Source organism: Scyliorhinus torazame, chromosome 13 (genome assembly GCF_047496885.1).
Source record: "Scyliorhinus torazame isolate Kashiwa2021f chromosome 13, sScyTor2.1, whole genome shotgun sequence".
Taxonomy (NCBI): Eukaryota; Metazoa; Chordata; class Chondrichthyes; order Carcharhiniformes; family Scyliorhinidae; genus Scyliorhinus; species Scyliorhinus torazame.
In genome coordinates this window covers 85,020,849-85,037,557 of record NC_092719.1, presented here as the reverse complement: position 1 = coordinate 85,037,557, position 16,709 = coordinate 85,020,849, and the positions used below count along the sequence as shown (strand labels likewise).

General features: G+C 47.7%; 1 protein-coding gene across 1 annotated transcript in view; it reads left to right on the top strand.

Annotated features, from left to right (window-relative positions):
* Positions 1-16,709, top strand: part of lta4h (leukotriene A4 hydrolase) — a 98,458-nt gene that overhangs the window by 14,003 nt on the left and 67,746 nt on the right. The window contains exons 6-9 of the mRNA XM_072471931.1: positions 7,519-7,571; positions 8,994-9,066; positions 13,488-13,628; positions 13,872-13,895. Coding sequence (XP_072328032.1) covers positions 7,519-7,571; positions 8,994-9,066; positions 13,488-13,628; positions 13,872-13,895 — 291 coding nt within the window. The remainder of the gene's footprint in view (positions 1-7,518; positions 7,572-8,993; positions 9,067-13,487; positions 13,629-13,871; positions 13,896-16,709) is intronic.

The window sequence follows — 16,709 nt, the reverse complement described above, 5'->3', positions numbered from 1 at the left end:
TCTTCCTCACACTTTGCTTTGATCCCTTCCAGTGGTGCCTTATCCTCTTTCAAAATGGCTCCGTACACTGCTGACACTGCCCCCTTCTCCAGTCCCCTTGTCGTTAACACCTCCTCCAGCAATGTGGAGGCCGGTTCCTCTGGGAAGCTCTGTATCTCCTTCCTGGCAAAATCCCGAACCTGCATGTACCTAAACACTTCTCCCTGCTCTAGCCCATACTTCACTTCCAGCTCCCTCAATCCTGCAAACCGACCCCGAAGAAACAAATCTTTTAGCGTCTTAATCCCCTTCTCTTCCCATTTCCGAAAACTTCCATCCCACCTCCCTGGCTCAAATCTGTGGTTCCCCCGAATCGGCATTTCCCTTGACCCTAACCCCAACCCGAAGTGTTGGCGAAACTGTCTCCAGATTTTCAATTAAGCTATTATTACTGGACTCCCTGAATATTTCCCCAGAGCTATCGGGAGCGGCGCTGTTGCAAGTGCCTTCAGCCCCGACCCTCTGCACAAACTCTCCTCCATTCTGACCCACTGTGAATCCACCCCTCTGACCCAGCTCCGCACTTTCTCCACATTCGCCGCCCAGTAGTAGTACAACAAGTTCGGGAGACCCAAACCCCCTGCCTGCCTTCCCCTCTGTAGCAGCACTTTTCTCACTCTGGCCACCTTCCCTCCCCATATGAATGAGGTAATCCTTCCCTCAATCTCCCTGAAAAAAGACTTTGGCAGAAAAATCGGTAGGCATTGAAAAATAAACAGGAATCGCGGCAACACATTCATTTTAACCGCCTGTACCCGACCTGCCAGTGACAGAGGAAGGCCGTCCCACCTTGCCAGATCGGCTTTCACTCTCCCCACCAAACTAGTGATGTTGTACCTGCGAAGCCTCCCCCACTCCCGGGCAACCTGCACCCCCAGATACCTAAAATGAGTCCCTGCTCTACGGAATGGAAGCCCCCCCACCCCCGGCCGAGACACCACAAAGTACTACAGTAGGTACAGTAGTGAACTCGCCAACATTGAGGGCATTTAAAAGTTTATTGGATAAACATATGGATGATAATGGCATAGTGTAGGTTAGATGGCTTTTGTTTCGGTGCAACATCGTGGGCCGAAGGGCCTGTACTGCGCTGTATCGTTCTATGTTCTATGTACTCACTCTTGTCCAGGTTCAACTTGTACCCCGAGAAAGACCCAAATACCCGCACTAGCTCCAATATTCCTCCTATCGACGCGCTCGGCTCCGACACATACAGCAGTCGTCGGCATATAAGGACACCCTATGCTCATCCCACCCCCCACCCCCAACTATTCCTTTCAATGCTCCCGAACTTCTCAATGCGATGGCCGACGGCTCAATCGCAAGTGCAAACAGCAGGGGGGACATAGGACATCCCTGTCTCGTCCCACGGTGGAGAGAGAAATATCTCGAACTGATATTGTTTGTGCGGACACTCGCCTTCGGTTCCTTATATAATAGCTTTACCCAGTTCACAAACCTTGGTCCAATCCCAAACCGCTCCAGCACTGCCATCAGGTGCCCCCATTCTACCCGATTAAACGCCTTCTCAGCGTCCAATGCCACAACTACCTCTGTTTCCTTTCTTTCCGCCGGTGCCATAACAACGTTCAAAACCCTCCTAACGTTCGAAAACAGCTGCCTCCCTTTCACGAACCCCGTCTGATCCTCCCCTATTACCTTCAGAAGGCACTCCTCCAGCCTACCCGCCAGTACCTTCGCCAATACTTTTGCGTCCACATTCAGAAGTGATATGGGCCTATACGACCCACACTCCGTCGGATCCTTATCTTTTTTTAGTAACAGGGAAATCGATGCCTGCCCCAAGGTTTGCGGCAACATCCCCTTCCCTATCGCCTCCTCAAATATCCCCACCATCAGGGGTGCCAACCTATCCTTAAATTTTTTATAATATTCCACCGGAAACCCATCCGGCCCTGCCACCTTCCCCGACTGCATCCTCCCAATCGCATCCTTTATCTCCTGCTCCACTATTGCTCCTTCTAATGTAGCCCTGTCCCCCTCCCCTAGCCTCGGGTACTCCAACCCATCGAGAAATTCCTGCATCTCACGGTCTCCTCCGAGTGGCTCTGACTTGTACAACCTCTCATAAAACTCCTCAAAAACCTTGTTAATCAGCACTGGGGCCACCACCAACTTCCCTGCCCTATCCTTCACCTGAAGAATTTCCCTTGCCGCTGCCTCCCTCCGGAGCTGACCTGCTAACATATGCCTTATCTCCATGTTCATAAACTGCACCCCTTGCTCGTCTCAGTTGGCGCACCGCCTTCCTGGTGGACAGTCGGTCGAAGCTCGCCTGTAGTTCCTTCCTCTTTTCCAGCTTCGCCGGGTCCCCATCCTCTGCATACCTCCTATCTACCTCCAACATCTCATCTATTACCCTCTGCCGCTCCAACCTCTCCTCCTTATCCACCCTAGCCTTAAACTAAATTACCTCACCTCTCACCACCGCCTTTAGAGCCTCCCAGACGACTGCCTTCGACACCTCACCCGTACAATTGAAGCCTACGTATTCCTTAATTACCTTTTCAATTTTCTCACAGAATACTTGGTTCCCCAAAAGCCCCACATCCAGTTTCCACCCCGGTCTCTGCGCTGCCTCCTTCTCTAGCACCATATCCACCCAATGTGGAGCGTGACCTGACACTGCAATTGCAGAGTATTCCGACCCCTTGACTTCTGCCTTCCCCACCACAAAAAAGTTGATCCGCGAGTATACCTTATGGACCGCTGAGAAAAATGAATACTCCCGTTCCCTTGGGTGCAGGAACCTCCAAGGGTCCACCCCTCCCATTTCCACCATTAGCCCAGCCAGCGCCTTCGCCCCCCCTGATGGGACCAGCGAGCGCGGCCGTGATCTGTCCAACCTTGGCTCCTGCACCAGGTTCCAGTCCCCCCCCCCCCCACAATCAGCTCATGCGTGTCTAAGTCGGGAATAGCCCCAACCACCTTCCTCGCGAATCCCACATCGTCCCAATTGGGACCGTATGCACTTAACAGCGGCACTAATATCCCCTCCAGCACCCCTGCCACAATCACATACCTACCCCCCTGATCTGCCACCACCTTCTCCAACTGGAAGCGTACCCTTTTGCTGACCACCGCTACCCCTTGAGCCCTTCCATCAAATCCGGAGTGAAACACTTGGCTAACCCAGCCCTTTTTAAGTCTCACCTGGTCCTTCACCCTCAAGTGAGTCTCCTGCAGCATTGCTACATCGGCTTTCAAACTTTTAAGATGTGCAAGCACCCTTGACCTCTTGACCGGACCTCCTAGCCCTCTCACGTTCCACGTGATTATCCTTACTGGGGGTGTCTCACCCCCCCCCCCCCCCCCCCCCCCCAACCTTTCTTATCCACCATCACCATACCACCGGGCCCTGCCCCATAAGCCTGACCCGCCCCTGTCCATTGTTAACATTGAACCCCTTCACCCCCCCCCCCCCCCCCTCCCAAGAACCCCCCTACAAAAACATCCCCCAACATCCCTCCCTCCACCCACTTTTGCTCGCCTCGTAGGCCCACTGAAGCCTGCTATCCAGGCTCCAATGTCCACAGTCCTCCTCTCACCTCACCCCCGTTCACTAACTGACTCTAGTTAGCTAGCGCGGGTGGCTCCCCCCCCGCCAATACCTCTCGCCCCCTTCCGCCCAGTCCCAGAGAAAGAAACACCAAAACAAGCCCAACAATCCAACCCCTACAATTCACTAACATAACATTTAACCGTCGCAACACAGAACGCCATTAACTTGAACTCTGTAACAATGCAAAGAGAAGTAAATTTCAAATTTCAGTACAAATCAGTAAAAAGAAAGTTGCAACATTTGTACATTTTCCAGCCGCTCAAACACAGTCCACAGTCTTTCTTCCAGTTCCGCTCTTCACGTCTGTCCCAAGCCTTCTGCCCTCACGAACGCCTCAGCCGCCTCCGCTGTCTCAAAATAAAAGTCTTTGGCTTTATATGTTACTCTCAACTTCGCCGGGTACACCACACCAAATCGCACCCCCTTGTACAAAGCCGCCTTCACTCGCCCAAACGCCGCTCGTCTTTTTGCCAACTCCACCGTCCAGTCCTGGTAGATCCGAACCGCAGTACCATCCCACAGCACCTCACGCTTCTGCTTCACCCAGCTTAATACTTTCTCCTTCATGCAAAACTTATGGAAGCAGATAATTATTGCCCTTGGCGGCTTGTTCACTTTGGGCTTCGGCCTTGATGACCGATGAGCTCGGTCTAGCTCGTACAGGGTGGGGTTCTCACCCTCCCCCATCAGCTCCGCCAACTTCTTAGCGAGGTATTGCGTTGGCCTTGGGCTCTCTGTCCCTTCGGGCAAGCCCACAATTCTCAAATTGTGCCGCCTTGAGCGGTTTTCCAAGTCTTCCAGCTTTGCTCGGAGCCCTCTTTTAACCTCCTCCACCCTCCGCAGCTCGTCCCCCATCGAGGTGACCTGGTCGCTGTGTCGTTTCACGGCCTCCTCCACCTCCTTCATCTTCTCGCCCTGCTCTCTCACCTCGGCCAATGCCTTTGCCACCTCCACCCTGATCGGGCCGATTGCCTCCTCCAACAATGACCTCACCACGACCACCATCCCTTTCCTCAGGATCTCCATGTGCCTCACCAAACGTTTTTCCAGCTCCACCACCATCACCTCTGTCATCTTCTCCACCGTAAGTAGTGCGGTCCCGCCTTGCAGTTCGGCTTCCGCCATCCTGTCAACACTTTTGCTTTTGCTCGTCTTCTCCTTCGGCGGCGAACCCGCGTTTCCTCCTTTCTTTGACGCTTTTCGCATCTTTTAGCGGCTTATTGTTTTTTATCTTCTTTCCTTTCTCCTCTCTCCCCCTTCACCCTCCTGCCCTTCATCAATCTGACATTCTTCTTTTTTGAGAAAAAAAAACTTTTACCAAACTTCCATAAATCTTCTTTCTTTCTCCTCTACATTCACCTGGGACCAGGCTTCAACCTTCTTCTTCCTAGGTGGGAGCCATCCGACGTGGAGCACCCTCCCTACATGGCGCTTGGGCCTGCCGCCACGGCCTCTCCGTAGCTCCGCCCCCGCTGCTCTGACCTGCCGGGCCCGGCACCTCAGCCCCCGCCGCCCGACACCCGCGCGTGGGCTTCTTCGCCGGCTTTTAAACCGGCCCCGCTGGCTGCTCGTGGCGGCCCCAAAGGCCGACGATAGTCGGGGAGTGCGTGGGGTCTCGGGGATTTCCCCGAAATCGCCGTGAATCGCTGCCACCGGCAGGAGCTCTTTTTTTTGCGGCCGCCCTGCTCGCCCACCCCACCGGAAGCTTCAAAATGTTTTATCTTAATAGTTTAGTTTGGTGAAAGTTTTTCAATTGTCAAGGGTTTAATTGGTCCCCTATGCTAAGGTAAATTGGTGTGTGTATTGAAATAAGTAGCTATTAGTTTGAAGATAATGTTTAGGAATCAGACTGGCTGCTGCTTCCTTCTATTGAATATGCTTGGTCAATGTAAAGGGAGTGTTGTGCAGGAGGGAGTAAACAATCTAATTAGAAAACATTTCAAGTGGGAGGAATGGCTGTGGTGGCCGGTATGAAATTAGGAAAATCAGGGGCTGGTTTTGCACAGTGGGCTAAACAGCTGGCTTGTAATGCAGAACAAGGCCAGCAGCGCAGGTTCAATTCCCGTACCGGCCTCCCTGAACAAGCGCCGGAATGTGGCGACTAGGGGCTTTTCACAGTAACGTCATTGAAGCCTGCTTGTGACAATGAGCGATTATTATTATTATCCAAAAACATTCCTAGTTTTGTTGCTTTGCCATCTTGATCTTTTCTTCCTTTCAATTGAATGCTATGGTTATGTAAAGAAAATGGACAGTGTAATAATCTGTAATTTTTAAATTCACTCCCTACTTGATTTTCTCCATGTGTTGGGCATGCATCTTATAAAGTAACGGGAGGAATGGAAATTGAAAACGTAACCAGATTTGGCTAATGGTTTTGATATTTAATGAAGTTAAAAATACAGATAGCAAATTCAATTTAACAGTGAACAATGTAAAGTATTTCCACAAAGCTCAGATGTCCGGGTAATGTGGTTAGTCAATTTAAAAAGATAACAAGGATACCTAGCGAGAACTATAGAAGTAATGGTAAAGCTTTACAGTGCACTGGTCAGATTGCACTTGAGTACTGTGCTGAGTATTTTGATGAAGCCTCAGTACAAAATGATCTTTGGGCCTCTTGATTAAGGCAAGAGTTGATAGCCATGTCTGGGACCTAGACTAATTTCTAGGCCCCTAGTTCACAGTAATCCAGAACAGCAAGACGGGAGGAAAATATTGAAAGGTGACTTTAAAGAAAGACAATCTGAGGGAAATTCCTCATAAATGTTTGGAATAAGTTGTCGCAGAGCTATAGATGTAAAAACTCTGGGATTGGTCAAAATCTAGTCTCATACTCTGATGGGAAAGTTGATGGAACAAATGATCAATATTCCTGACTGGCTTCTCTTTATATTAGTGAACCACTCCGTGCAAAATGCTGTTTTGATTGTCGCAGATTTGTGAATTTGTCCAGAACAATTATTTGATTTAAAGTTACAAGTAGCAATGTTACTGCTTCCAGTAACATTGCCACAGACGTGCCCCTTATTTAAGGAAAACAGGGGCGATATTCTCCGACCCCCCGCCGGGTTGGAGAATCGACGGGGGCTGGCGTGAATCCCGCCCCCACCGGTTGCCGAAGTCTCCGGCACAGGATATTTGGTGGGGGCGGGAATCGCGCTGCGCCGGTTGGCAGGCCCCCCCACTCGATTCTCCGGCCCGGATGGGCCGAAGTCCTGCCGATAAATTGCCTGTCCCGCCGGCGTAAATTAAATCGCCTACCTTACTGGTGGGACAAGGCGGCGTGGGCGGGCTCCGGGGCCCTGGGGGGGGCGATCTGAACCCGGGGGGGGTGCCCCCACGGTGGCCTGGCCCACGATCGGGGCCCACCGATCCGCGGGCGGGCCTGTGCCGTGGGGGCACTCTTTCCCTTCCGTCTCCGCCACGGTCTCCACCATGGCTGAGGTGGAAGAGACTCCCTCCACTGCGCATGCGCGGGAAACTGTCAGCGGCCGCTAACGCTCCCGCGCATGCGCCGCCCGGAGATGTAATTTCCGCGCCAGCTGGCGGGGCAACAAAGGCCGTTTCCGCCAGCTGGCGGGGCGGAAATTCCTCCGGCGTCGGCCTAGCCCCTCAATGTTGGGGCTCTGCCCCCAAAGATGCGGAGCATTCCCCACCTTTGGGGCGGCGCGATGCCCGTCTGATTGGCGCCGTTTTGGGCGCCGGTCGACAGACATCGCGCCGTTTCCGGAGAATTTCGCCCCAGAACTGTAACATGAAGGTAAATATTAGCTTTTATGTCACGTTTTACAACTATCACTTTGTTATGGCTAGGGCTTGGAATAGGCTATTAATTTATGAAATAGATACAAAATGCATTGTCTCCCAAAATTGAATCATATTTTGCTCTCTAGGTGCCTATGCCATGCTACCTAATTGCACTGGTTGTTGGATCTTTGGAGAGCAGGTATGTTATTGAAATGGTTGCCATACTTAAACATGGTGATTTATATGCCAAACCTAATTTTCTCTGAAAGTATGGGTAAATAGGAAATGTAAAATGTTTGACTACATCACGATGGCATCTTTCTGCCATTTCTGCCCAAGTTGTATGGCTTTTTAACTTCCCAAGAACCACAATTTGAATACGTTGGTCCGAGTGTGGGCTTTCCCTGGTAAGTTCTTGAATGCGTAGACTGTAAAGTTCAGCAATGTCATTAGCTTTCTAAAGTAACTCCAAAAAATGATGTTCTGTAACTATTTTTCTTTTTCAGCAGTCAGTTGCAGTCTCAAATCAACATTTCTGTACTTGACCTTGACTTTGCTTGCTCAGAATGCATTAGCTGAACTACAGGGCTAGTTCAATCTTTGATTTCATGAATTATTTCCTAAACTGTTGCATTACAAGGAAATCACTTGGAAGGATGACAGTAAATTACAGAAAAGTTAAAGGAAATTGTACTGATCATTCTCAAAAGAGTGGAAGTGTGCTCTAACCACTGTTTTGCATTACCCAATGAGAGAACTTGATTTCTACTGGTGTGTATTGCAGATATATTCCTTGATATAGGTGATTGTAAGTTAAAGTGCAATGAATTGCTCTGACATTAGCAATATGGAACATAAGAATGAGACGTTTGTGATCAATGAGGGTCATCCAGCCTATCTTCATTCCTCCACCGAGAAAAGGTCTTCAGCTCCTTTGATTGTATCTTCTTGGTTCTGATCTTTTTTCCTTCACTACTCCGTAGACTCCATTAAGTGAGTTGATCTGTCTTTGTATACATAATAACTTAGAATTAGTTTTTTTTTTTAAGTTTTCAAAATTACTTTTCTGAGGGGATCATGAAGGATGAATGGATATTGTCACATATGACCTTCCTGGTACACAGAGCCTGTAGGGTGGAAAACTCTGGTTGAATTAACCAACAGGAAGAGACCCACTTTGATAATGTTATAAGCTCGAGCGATAATCTATGTCTTGTACTCAGATTACATATGTTCTTCCCCATACATTGTCCATGTAGCTGTAGGTGAGAGGTTGGATTGTTCTATTGCTGAGTTCTGCCTCATCGTCTTGGTAGTGATGAGCGCGATGCGCTTGTGTCAAAATCCTGGAACTCCCTTCCTGACTGCACTGTGGGTGTGCCTACACCACACTGAATGCAATGGTTCCAGAAGGCAGCTCACCACAACCTCGCGAGCAATTGGGAATGAGCAGTAAATGCTGACCTTGTTAGTGACGGCTACATCCTGTAAATTAATTTTAAATGTATTTTTTATGCAGTTGCTAAACTTTAATGCTCATTTACAGAATCTCAAACTAGATGCTTGTCCTATACTTAAAAAAAAAATGTTACTTATTATATAAAGTGAATTTACTTTGCAGAGTAATTGGCCCAAGATGTAGGGTCTGGTCAGAGAGAGAGATGGTGGATGCTGCTGCATATGAATTTGAAGAGGTTTGTTTCAAGTGCTTTTAAATGTGTACTGGAGTGCAGTTGTATTCCTTCTCTATATCTCTAACTTTGGAATGGTCCACACTATCCTACTCCAACACAGCTCTAATGTCCAACTCATTGGAACTATCCGTATCTACTATCTATTAGTGTATCCCCACCAATGGCTTTAGTTCCTCACCCCCAGTACCTTAGAGTCCTCCATTCCCTGCATGCAACCCCTCAATAACATCGCCTTCACTGCCCTTTTTTAAATTGAATTGCTTGAAAATATATTTATCCATTTATGGGATGTGAGCATTGCTGGCCCAGCCAGCATTTATTACCCATCCCTAATTGTCCTGCTAGGCCATTTTCAGAGGGCACTGAATGGTCAACCACATTGCTGTGGATCTGGAGTCATTCACGGCCATTTTCTTCCCTTAAAGGACATTAGTAAACAAGATTGGGTTTTATGGTTTCAGGTTATCATTAGACTTTTAGTTCTAGATTTTTATTTCATTCAAATCTGCCATGGTAGGTTTCAAAGTTGGGTTCCCAGAGCACCATACATTGTCACTGCATCCCCATTTACTATAGGATGAACTGCAATTTCAGCTAAACGTTGGGAAGATCGAAGCTGTGAGCAGTGATGTTATCATAGAAGCAGCGCCAAATGAGGCCTAAATGGTGTCAACAGGGCGGTATTCAAGGGGGTGCAAAAGAGGTTTCAAATTAAATCTGTTCACACAAAGAAAAATTACCCCACCCCATCCAGGTGTTGAGTACAGAACAGGATAGGGCAAAAAAGGAAAACTTATACAAGGTGTCAAAGCTCTGCAACAATACTGCAGAAAGCAGAATAGAAAATGTAAGCGTGAAATTATAGGGAAATCAGGAAAACAACGAGTTAGCATGAAAAGCATTGGCAAGTAAAATCAAGGAAAACCCAAAGAAATGTATAATACATAAAAACTAGAGAATAACAAAGGAAGGAGTAGGGCCAATTAGATAGCAAAAAGGTATGTGCGGAGGTGAAAGGGCTGGGCGTAATTCTTAATGAATACCTTTTATCCATTTTCACAAAGGAAAAGGAGGAAGCATGTAGAATGTAATTGAGGATAAACCGAATCAGGGAGGAAATTTAATCCTTGAAAATGGATAAATCACCAGGCCCAGATGAAATGTATCCCAGGCTACTAAGGAAAGAATTAGAGGGACCTCTGACCGCCATTCTCCAGCCCTCCCTGGCTCTCTGTTTGGGGACTGCTAGCATTGTACCATTGTTTAAAAAAGAGCAAATGGACAGAGTATTAACACACCACTAACCCCAGTGGTGGCGAGATTATTGGAAATAAATTCTGAGACAGTACAAATTGTCATGGACTAATCAAGGACTGTCATCTCGGATTTGTTAAGGATAGATAAGATCTGACTAACCTGATCAAGATCAACAGGGAGGGCAGCATTTTTGAGGTGGTCTACATGGATTTTGGCACGGTTTTTGACAAGGCCCCACATAGACTGGTAGAAAGATATTGGGCGGGATTCTCCCAGCCCCGTTGCTGGGCCGGAGAATCCCCGCGCTACGCTGCCCCAACGGTGGCACACTATTCTCCGCGGAGCGCCGGCGCGTTTGGCGCAGCGTCGGTCGCGGGCCACCGATTCTCCGGCCCGGATGGGTCGAGCGGCAGCTCTAAAAAGGCAGAGCCCCGCCGCCGTCGTCCACACCTGGTCGCAGCCGGTGGGAACTCTGCGCGCATGGTCGGGGGGGCGCCCTGTTTGGGGGGGGGGGGGGGGGGGGCATGGGGGGCCGGCCTCTCGCTCCCCGGGCCTATTTTCTTACGCGGCGGCTCCTGAACTCCCGTGCCATGTTGCGCCTGGGCCGGCATGCTGAGGGAGGCCACCGCGCATCAGCGGGTTGGCGCGGCGCACAGTTCACGCTGGGATGGGAGGCTGGAGCGGCGTGAACCGCTCCAGCATCGGTACTCCCAGCGGCCCATTCATGCCATCGTGAAACGCGATGGCGTTTCCGACGGCGTGGACACTCTGCCGCCAAATGGGAGAATCCCGCCCAAAAGCTCATGAGATCTAAGGGTAAGTAACTAGTTGGATCCAAAATTGAACCTCGAGTCCCCCTGTTCCTTTACACCACAGAATCCTACGATGAAGATAGCAGGACGGGTAGATAAGGTGACCAAAAAGGCATACTAAATACTTTTTATTGGCAAGGCCTAGAGAACAAGAGCAAGGATGTTATGCTAGAAATTTATAAAATACTATTTATGCCACAACTAAAGTCCTGCATGCAATTCTGATCACCACATTACCTGAAGAATGAATTTGCCCGAGAGAGGATATGGAGCAAGTTTATGTGGATTTTGTCTGGAATTTTGGATATGAGGGAGCGTTGGATTGGTTTGAATTGTGTTCTTTGGGACATAGGGGTTTGAGGGGAGATGTAATTGAGGGGCCTGGATACAATTGTAGGAAGGACCCAGGTCCTTTAGTGTCCTAAGTCTTAACAATCCTCAGCTGCTTCATCAATGACGTTCCCTCCAGGGCAGCACAGTGGCACAATGGTTAGCACTGCTGCCTACGGCGCTTGAGGACCCGGGTTCGAATCCCGGCCCTGGGTCACTGTCCATGTGGAGTTTGCACATTCACCCCGTGTCTGCGTGGGTTTCACCCCCACAACCCAAAAGGTGTGCAGGGTAGGTGATTGACCACGCTAAATTGCCCCTTCATTGGAAAATAAATAAATAATTGGGTACTCTTTTTATTTATTTTTTTAAATTTAAAAAATGACTTTCCCTCCATCATAAAGTCAGAAATGGGGATGTTTGCAGACGATTGCACATAAAATGGTCAGCACCACTCGCAACTTATACTGAAGCAGTGCATGTCCATTCGCAGCAAGACCTGAGCAACATGCAGGCTTGGGTTGATAAGTGGTAACTGATATTAACACCACAATAGTGCCGGACAACCATCTCCAACAAGGTAGAATCTAACCATCTCCCCTTGATGTTCAGTGGTATTATCGTCGCTGGTTGCCATTGACCAGAAACTAAACTGGACCAGCCATATAAATACTGTGGCTACAGGTCGGAGGCTGGGAATTCTGTGGCTGACTCGCCTGTCCACTGGCACAAGTCAGGCGTGTGATAGAATATTCTCCACTTGCCTGGGTGAGTGCAGCTCCAGGAACACAAGAAGTTCAACACCATCCAGAAGCCTATTTGATTGACACCCCATCCACCGTAATAATCATGATGTGGAGATGCCGGCATTGGACTGGGGTGGGCACAGTAAAACGTCTCAGAACACCAGGTTAAAGTCCAACAGGTTTGTTTCGAATCACTAGATTCGGAGCACTGCTCCTTCCTCAGACCTGAGGAAAGAGCAGTGCTCCGAAAGCTAGTGATTCGCAACAAACCTGTTGGACTTTAACTTGGTGTTGTAAGACTTCTTACCATAATAATCAGTCACCCCATCTACCACTGATGCATTGTGGCAGAAGTGTGTACCATCTTCAATACTGTACCAAGAATCCTTCGACAGCACCTTCTAAACCTACAGCCTCTACTAATTCTAAGGACAAATGCAGATACATAGGAACAAGTTCCCCTGCAAACCACTCACCACAGTGGGCTAAACCGCTGGCTTGTAATGCAGAACAAGGCCAGCAGTGCGGGTTTAATTCCCGTATCGGCCTCCTCGAACAGGCGCCGGAATGTGGCGACTAGGGGCTTTTCACAGTAACTTCATTGAAGCCTACTTGTGACAAGCTATTATTCTGTGCAGCGTCTGCACGTTCTCCCCGTGTGCGCGTGGGTTTCCTCCGGGTGCTCCGGTTTCCTCCCACAGTCCAAAGATGTGCAGGTTAGGTGGATTGGCCATGATAAATTGCCCTTAGTGTCCAAAATTGCCCTTAGTGTTGGATGGGGTTACTGGGTTATGGGGATAGGGTGGAGATGTGGGCCTGGGTAGGGTGCTCTTTCCAAGAGCCAGTGCAGACTTGATGGGCCGAATGCCCTCCTTCTGTACTGTAAATTCTATGATTCTATATTGCCTTGGAACTATATTGCTGGGCCAAAATCCTGGAAAGGCCTCTCAAACAGCACTGTGGGTGTACCTACACCACATAGACTACTGCGGTTCAAGAAAGTGCCTATCTTCTCATGGGCAATTTGGAATGAGCAATAAATACTGGTCCAGCCATGGACACCCACATCCTGTGAACAAATAAAACCTCTTTGTTAAATTATCAATTTAAATACAAAATATGCTGTCTGCCTTGACAAAGTGACAAGTGTTCGCAGTTGCTCATAGGCTGAAATTGTTGAAGAGAAAGACGCAACATTTGTAACTGATATAATGGAATGCCTTCTTGTGACACTTTCCGAATATCCTAAATACTAATATATTATTTGTGCTGACAGACTGAAACCATGCTGAAGAAAGCTGAAGATCTAATGGGCCCATATGTGTGGGGACAGTATGATCTCCTTATACTTCCTCCATCATTTCCTTATGGTGGAATGGAGAACCCCTGCCTCACCTTTGTAACGCCAACTTTGCTGGTAAGATCTGTAAATGCACTTTGGTTATCTGGCAGTTCTTAATGAATGTATGCTGTGTACTGATAAACTGAATCTGATGCTGTAAATAATTATTAAGTGTTATCTTGAAACTTATGAATGTTATTGTATATTTATTTGGACGGCTAACTATGATGATATAGTGATAAAATGTAATAAATTTTAATTTCTAATTCACCCGACTAAAGGTTGCAGACTGTGTAATATATTTTTATCTTGTTCTAGGCTGGTGATAGAAGTCTTTCTAATGTAAGTACAATATTTTATTATTAAGATGAAACTTGTTGAATAATTCTGCTCAAAAAGATTTATTACAAACCAGACTGGTGACTATCTTTTCAGCTACTGCGATTGTCCTATATTATGGGCATCACGGTAACACAGTGGTTAGCACTGTTGCTTCACAGCACCAGGGTCTCAGGTTCGATTCCCGGCTTGGGTCATTGTCTGTGCAGAGTCTGCATGTTCTCCGTGTCTGCGTGGGTTTCTGCCGGGTGCTCCCGTTTCCTCCCACAAGTCCCGAAAGACGTGCTTTTAGGTGAATTGGAATTGGACATTCTGAATTCTCCCTGTGTACCGGAACAGGTGCCGGAATGTGGCGACTAGGGGTTTTTCACAGTAACTTCATTGCAGTGTTAATGTAAGCCTACTTGTGACACTGATAAAGATTATTATTATTGTCAGAAACTTGAACAATGCAAAGATCAATCATAGTGAATCATGTCTTGCAGCCAGTTAACTTTCAGTGTCCCTTTTAATTTAATGTGTTTTGGTTGTGGGATGAAAAAGAAAAGCTGTGGAAAGTTCCCTTTTCATGGTTCACTAAATTTTTCTTTTGTTTTACTTGTCACTGAGCTGTTTTACTTGTCATTGAGCTGTTTTACTTGTCACTGAGCTGTTGTGTTTGGTGTTTGATACCTAGCAAGGAATCCACAGAACTGCTTGTGACTTGTCCAAACCAGGATCTTTATTAATACACATATGATAAGGTAACCATCAAATACAAAGCAAGTTATACTCCCCTGGAATTACTCCTCTGATCGATTGTCCTCGTGTACATTTTATAACCTCAGGATCACTGTATCTGCCCTGGCTTATATCGGAGTACCTTGCCACATGACCACGGTCTCGAGATCGCATGGTGGATCTGCACCACCACCTGCTGGTTGGAAGTCGCAACACCAACTATCTACAATATTGTTTGCAGGCAGAAATATTAATGTTTGTTTACAAACATGATTACTATTTTAATTTTATACATGTGTGCTATGTTCAAACAATATGAACAGATTTAACTAGGGTGACCATAAACATGATTGGTCAGTGTCCATCCCTTTTGCACAGGTCATTGTGCCTCCCTCACGGGATCACCCCTGTGATCACTTGGGCTGTTGCTAGCCTTTTCGAAGACTGGTTTATGTGCCGGTCTCTTGTTTTGTATCCTCTTTACTCTGTGCCTTTGGAAGGCTTGCATCCATGATTGCCATTCGTGCGTCACCAGCTTTTTTGTTTCTTGCCAGGACGCTGTTTTCTGCTTCGCAGCATGTTTTCTGTCTCTGGCTTGTCAATCATGACCCCACCTTCTTCTCTCTTACTTTTGTCAGTGGGATAAGTTAGCTCTCCCAGCCTTCTCCTCTTCCTTCTTGTTTTAACAATTAGTTTGCAAATTCTTTTCTTTTTATGTTTGGGCTTGGCAGCCCCTGGTTCGGTGCTGGTCTGCACCCTGTGCCAAGACGTATTTGGATGCTCAGGTGGAGCCTGAGGTGCCGACGAGTCATCATTGGGTTGTGTGACCATGCCCAATTCTGCAACTGGATGTTGGAGGTCTTGCTTTCTGGTGCCTGGGTGGAGGTGAGATCTATGACAAAAGGTGCTGCTCCTTGGCTCGCTAGAGCAGCGCTCAATGGCTCCTTATCACTGGAAATAACGATACAGACACTCTGGTCGTAACGATACAGGCGTTGGTCTTGCTCGAGTAGATGTGTGTGATCCTTCGAGCTACACAATGAGATAGTCATCAGTTTCTCTCACTCATCTTCATCAATATCAATGCTATCATATTCATCATCAATGTTTTCCCACTCATCCTCAGTATCCTCGAGGATCAGGGAGTCCACTACCAGAACCATTTCAGAGGCCTGCAATGATTCACCAAATTCCTCTGGAGCAAGCTTCTCTAAGATTGGCACAAAGTTGTCTGTTTCTAGGTTGTTCAGTAGCTGGTCCTTGGAGATATCAGCCACTGCAATCTCAGTTTTTATTTTGGAGTTCGCCATCTCGGAGCTCCCCTTCTCAGTGTCCAGTGCCGTCTGGGCGTCCCCCGTGACCACCTCATCATTCCTTCCAAACCGCTGGAGTAGTACTTATTGGGCCTCTTCATTAAGCCCGTCCTTGCTCCTGCGAAAGAGATTTACGAGCATCTTATATTGGTTTTCATCTGGCTCACCTTCCACGCCATTACTTTCCGCATCATCTTCGAGATATCTTCATAGTACTCATCGTTGGATTCAGCATCGTATGCAATGATTTCTCCTGTAAAATACAGCATTGCACCTGGAATTGTGTGTTCGCACAGGAGGCAGCCAAGTTCAAAGTCAGCATCGAGCTTTGCTGCCGAACTTTTGCTTAACCTAACACGCTGTGGAACTTCAGGAGGACTGAAGTAATTAATGAATGATTCATTTGGTACAGTTTCGTAACTGTTCTGCGAGTGCTTCAAACCTTTGTGCTTCGGCTTAGTTTTAATTGTTTTCAACCTGACATTTTTGCCCTCCCTCCAGTCGATCTTACAGCATGATTTCTGGTTCATCAAAGAATGAAGATTCAATCTTGTCAGACCGCTAATCCATCTGGTATATGTTCGTGATCACCTCGTTTGTGAAATAGTCATTGGGCTCGAACTTAAGCTCCTTGGCTTCTCATGCTCTGAACATTTAACATTCACATCTTGTGGATGCTTTAATACGGGCTCGTCATGCTCCTGTGTCATGCCACTGAGCACATGCACGTTCTTTAAGACTGTTGACCAGGATTGCAGAATGCTCGCTGGTCCTTCCGTCTCTT